General features: G+C 40.7%; 1 protein-coding gene across 2 annotated transcripts; it reads left to right on the top strand.

Annotated features, from left to right (window-relative positions):
- Positions 1–4,623, top strand: reep5 (receptor accessory protein 5). 2 transcript variants are annotated; one of them, XM_023796421.2, is made up of 5 exons: positions 1–241; positions 622–715; positions 2,731–2,869; positions 3,595–3,763; positions 4,290–4,623. In XM_023796421.2, the coding sequence occupies exons 1-5, from the start codon at positions 124–126 to the stop codon at positions 4,337–4,339; spliced, it is 570 nt and encodes a 189-aa protein (XP_023652189.1). In that variant the 5' UTR covers positions 1–123; the 3' UTR covers positions 4,340–4,623. The 2 variants fall into 2 exon arrangements, with proteins under 2 accessions (XP_023652189.1, XP_023652191.1); XM_023796423.2 differs by lacking the exons at positions 1–241; positions 622–715 and adding an exon at positions 984–1,154.
- Positions 4,624–5,376: the final 753 nt, after the last annotated feature.

The raw sequence follows: 5,376 nt of genomic DNA, 5'->3' as shown, positions 1-5,376 counted from the left end.
GTCCTGTGTGCTTGGAAAAAAAAAGTAGTGGTGGGTAGATGTGCGTTGCAGCAGTCTACGTTAATCGGGTTTCATAATCGAGGAAATACTTCGGTGGGGAAGGAGAAAGGGATCACAGAAATCATGGCACATGCAATGAAAGAACGATTCGATAAGTTCCTCCACGAAAAAAATCTCTTGACGGATGTATTGGTAAAGATCGAGGCGAAGACCGGGGTAAACAGATCATACATAGCCATTGGTAAGTCAACAGCGATAAAAGAAGACTGGCGTGCTCTCGCCAGGAAGCAGATGCCCACATAAAAGCGATCGACTCTTGGTTCCTGTTTCTGAGGCACGAAACAGCATGGATACATATAAAACGCGTGAAATTATCTGATCTTTAGAGTGAACAACCGTGACTATTTACACACCAACTTAAAGGCATTTATCCAAGGAATCTTTTGTGTTTTCATCGATAACATCTAAAAGTGCACGCCACCCCACATTCTTTATCCGATTGCTTAACAAGCCCTTCTGGATTTTCAAATGCGCCGTATTATCAGTCGCGAGGCCAAGTGGCATTTTAATTGGTATACTGTGGTGAAAGATGCTAACTAATGTGCCGTGCTTCTCTTCCAGCTGTCATTGCCTTTGTTGCCATATACCTCGTGATTGGGTATGGAGCCTCCCTGCTGTGCAATCTCATAGGATTCGCCTATCCAGCGTATATTTCGTGAGTTTTCTTTTACATCAAATCCACCTCCAGTTTGTCCCTTTGCGTATAAATTATTTATTACGGCCTAAATAACGACTTATTGCGTCGTTGGAATAACGTGACGGCGAGTCGCTCGCATTTTCCTTTGCAGGCACATATACGTGGCGAAAGCCTATATGCGACTTTTAAGGTCATGATTGATTTCAGGTGTCGCTGGAAACACCCATTTGTACACACTCACACGTACAGGTAATACTTCTGTATGTTTGCGCAGTCGGTAGGGCGCAGTTTGAATTTAGGACGTGTTTATTCTTGAAAAATACACTACACGAAGTCGATTCAAGATGGCATGTGTACATGCCAACCTAATCGGAGCGAAAAAGGCACCGTTTGCACGGGCAGTGAGAGGAGGTGCGCCTGAAGGGAGTGACAGGATTTTAGTTGCGTCGCGAAACAAGTGAGGCTACCGATTGAAAGCGTTTTAGAAAGTATGTCCACTCGACCCGTAACACCATGAAGAATATGCTTACTGCCGTGCGACGTGAAATGGAGATCTGGTCTCATGAGACTGGCTAGCGAAGCTCCCTTGTGCTTAATATAGAAAACTGTCGTGTTGTGCATCAAAATAACCAAACCCGAAGCACGTCTCCCACTAAATCTTTACTGCCTATTGTACAAAATGGGATATAATCTATTTAGGGGGGAGATTGCGTGTGATTTCAAACAAATACCGTTTGTAACATTAGCTTTGTTAAAATGGATCGCCCCAAGTAAACAGTGACTATAGGGTAGGCTTCGTGTTTGGTAAAAATGTGGTGCTTGTTGATCTCAAGAGGTAATGGAGGCAACGTAAGAAACTTAATTGCGGAAGCAGTTTTTTATTTTAAAAAATCGTCGGTCATTTATTTATTTTTAAGAACATATTTTGGATATTAGAAACGCATTGGATTGGCTAAGTTTGAAATAGTGGTTTTGGCAAACGTCGTTTGATCCCATCAGTTAATTCGGTTTTGCCGTTTGGTAGTAAATGAAATTAGGAAATCCATTTTTTTTTTAGTTGCCTTTCTGCTTTGAGGAAATCCTCTAGATTTTAGTGACTCATTTTAATAAACGAGGCTGTTGGTGTTACTAAATCAGTATACCACATAAATGTACGCACAACATTTTAAAGTCTGAGGCGCTACCCGTCGTGCAACCGCTTAAATCGTTATTTTATATAGACGCCCCGTGAATTTGCCAATTCTATAAAAGTGGGGTATACTTCTATAACTGCTTAATATTATCTCGAGCTACCCTCTGTTACTGAGCCTCATCTGTAAAAGGCTGTTATAATTGAAATCTGACGCCAATCTATGCATTTGATCCCTATATAAAAACAAAGAAAACGTAGTTTTTTGCTTTTGTTGCGATCTGCATTGCCCAGCCCAGTGAGGCTGCCTCGTTACTTTCGGTGGTGATCGTAGTACAACGGGGAAAATGCTGTTAATGGTGTTAAGTCTGTAAATGAAGGGGGGAAAAAAAATGAAACTCTCAAATTACACTCTAACGCTTATTTGAAAGGCAAAACAGCACAGGTTACAAATTCAACTGATGCCTTATGAATGTCGTGTCGTACGATGTTAGGGTTGGGAACTGTCGCGTGTATGTGTTAAAATGCGGTCAATACAGTGTTTAATGTATAAGGGTATTGAATGAAGAGAAAATTAACCCTTTTAGTTAAGATTTTGATATGATTGCGTGCCATGATTTGCAAATTGATATCACTTGTTTCCAAGCGACCTGCGTATGATTGTTGTTTAGATGTTTGATGTTAAGTGTGGCTGTTCCGTTTCTGTGTGTATGTGCCACTAGCTTTGTAACCGCAATCGTAACTTTAATAATGCCTGTTTGAGCATAGCAGGGTGGGGATTACCATTGAACAATCAGGTTTGTGTTTATTTTGTTTACTTTAGCAAACGCATGTGTTCTTCTCATACTTTATTTTCCCATGTATGGACAACATTTCTAACAGAAGCCTATAACCTAAATTGCAGGATTAAAGCGATTGAAAGCGCCACCAAAGATGACGACACGAAATGGCTGACCTACTGGGTGGTGTACGGGGTTTTCAGCGTGGCCGAGTTTTTTGCTGACATATTCCTGTCCTGGTTCCCGTTTTACTACATAGGAAAGGTAATTCTGTGGATGTGCACATTGTACCATGGCTTAAGCATTGAAGAACATTGTACTGTGATCAGCTCTAGGTGTTCAATTCGATCATCTTGTCTCAAGAGCGTTTGCTGGATCATATTGGGGATCATATTTCAAGAAGTGAGGTTAATGTCTGTTGGCAGGATGACATCCTTCCTGATTTCATATGTGTTGGTAACACCTATTTGGGAACATAATTAGCTCCTAGCCAGGACATGTTTGGTCCTTTTTGGGTAGCTTATTCAGGTTGTTGTCTGTTGGGATCATGACACGCTTACTGTTTGTTAGGTTCATTTATGTATCACACAATGATTGTTTCACTATAAAAGTCAAACAGCGATACTGATAAATACCAGGCTAACTTTGAGACATGTTATTAAAAACAGAACAACTCGTTATTCCTGTTGGCCCCAACCTTGTCCCAGTTTTGTATTGATGTCCTGGAAATGGCAGGAATAAAAAAAAAAAAAAAAACACCCTAGAGCAGTCCAGTTGAAACCCCCCCCCCCCCCCCAAGTCTAGAAACTTTGATGCATTGATCATGAAAGAAGGCTAATTTCCCGTGTTCTCAGTATCTGTTAGGAGATATGACGCTGTGTAGCTGCAGCTCACCCTTCAGTGTTAAGATAAGTTAACAGGAAGTGCTCCTGCTTTTTTTCTGCCTACGTAAATGATTTTACTTTTTAAAATTCCCTCCCTACTTCTAGTGTGGCTTCCTGGTGTGGTGCATGGCCCCCACCCCTTCGAATGGCTCCGTCTTGATCTACAACCGGATCATTCGCCCTTTCTTCCTGAGGAACGAGAGCAAAATTGACAGCATGGTGAAGAACATCTCAGACAAGGCCTCTGAGGCAGCCGGCAAGGTCAAAGACGAGGGTAAGGCTCCCGACAGGCACTTCTGCTGTCCTTCATATCATTTATACGCCACTTGCTTTTTTTTAAACCTGAAACAAAAGCAACATTTCACATTATAAGTACCAGTTTTGGTGGACCTTGCAAATGCCTTCTGCTGAAAGGCTTTTCTGGGTAACCACAGAAATTTCCCCTAAACTGTATTCTCATTCAAATAACCTAAAAAGCACAGCTATCTCACAAAATGGCAGAAGATGCATAGTTTTTGCATTAGATAAACGTTCCAATGTTTAATGATTATAAGAGAATCAATGGCTCCCCGAGTTTACCCTGAATTGTATTGATTTTTTGAATGCCATTTTGACGCTGAGAACATTTTGACGCTGAGAAAGCTTATGCCAATTGATCATCTAGAAGCAAGTTCCGGTTGACTTGCACGTTGCCAGTTTAGAGTCTTTTACACCAAAATTTTGTAAGGTGTGCTGCAGAGAGACTGGCGGTTGGCAGAACATTTACCACCCCACCCCCCCCCCCCTCCCTTATTTTCTAGCTAAACGAGCAACAGCAAACATCATGTTTGAAGAGAAGAAGAGCTCTTAAAACGGTCCTATTCTACCAGCTTCATCTCTTGAGGGCTATGGTTATGTCTGGATAAATTAATGTTGCCTTGAAGTTTCCTTTTATTATAAAATGAATTGTTTTAGATCGCTGACTGTTTCGTTTGTAAAAGTGGTAATCGGCAGTGTTTTGTGAAGACAGGCTAATGCCTAAAGCTAAGCAGTCCATGGCTTTTACAGCCTTTGTCTTGCACTTACATGTGAAATAGCCTTTAATGTATTGACCCTGCTATGTAAAGACCCTAATAAAGACAAACTGGCCACAAACAGAGTCCTTTCTAAATGTGTGGTAGGCAAGCACAAGAAAAATGATCACCTCATTTACATAAAGATCTGGTTTGTGATTTGGAGCTGAATCATTTTAGTATTTCAAGTAATGACGTACCTCCCCGCTCAGGGGTAATCTGCAGGCCCTTGCATACTCTAACAAGTGTAATCATTGTTCAGAATTTAAATGGATAAAAGTCCGATACAGACCACAAGCAATTGTGGAATTATGAACATATGAATTTGTAAAGTAAATTTTGATAAAATATGTAGATCAAGTATTTGGGCAGGCAGTATTAGATTCTGAAATGTCAGCAGGGCATATTTCTGGGAAGTTGAGATGGATTAGCACACTTACATGTATAGTAAAAACTGTGTATCAAATGTTTATTCACTGATCTATGTTTAAGTGAAAATGCTTCATACACTTTCCATTACATCCCCTTGAAAAGCATTCTGCTCCTTCAGACCAACAGGCCTAATTCACAGTAACTGACAAATTTTTCTTCCTCTTTGAAAGCAACATCCACAATATTCACCTGTGTGACAAAATCCAAGTGCAGATGGCTGTCTCCTTTCTTAAAATGCAGATCATTGAGATTACTTCTGAACTAGATGCACCAACAGCACAATGAAAACTGTTTGAGGCCAATTGATAGAGGGTGCTCTATACACTCTCCAGTCATTTTATCCCCCCCAAGTGTGGAAAAGAAACTATATTATTACATGTTGCGTCATAAAAGACACTAGCAG

Source organism: Paramormyrops kingsleyae, chromosome 7 (assembly GCF_048594095.1).
Source record: "Paramormyrops kingsleyae isolate MSU_618 chromosome 7, PKINGS_0.4, whole genome shotgun sequence".
NCBI lineage: Eukaryota > Metazoa > Chordata > Actinopteri > Osteoglossiformes > Mormyridae > Paramormyrops > Paramormyrops kingsleyae.
The sequence above is the reverse complement of the archived record's forward strand: the minus strand, read 5'-3'. Positions and strand labels throughout refer to the sequence as shown.

What these genes read in the sequence shown, in the direction of transcription:
- reep5 (XM_023796421.2), top strand. Translation starts at nt 124, where the DNA reads ATGGCACATGCAATGAAAGAACGATTCGATAAGTTCCTCCACGAAAAA. An exon ending in GCCTATCCAGCGTATATTTC is followed by an intron (nt 716 to 2,730) that starts GTGAGTTTTCTT and finishes CCTAAATTGCAG; the next exon opens with GATTAAAGCGATTGAAAGCG. An exon ending in CGTTTTACTACATAGGAAAG is followed by an intron (nt 2,870 to 3,594) that starts GTAATTCTGTGG and finishes CCCTACTTCTAG; the next exon opens with TGTGGCTTCCTGGTGTGGTG.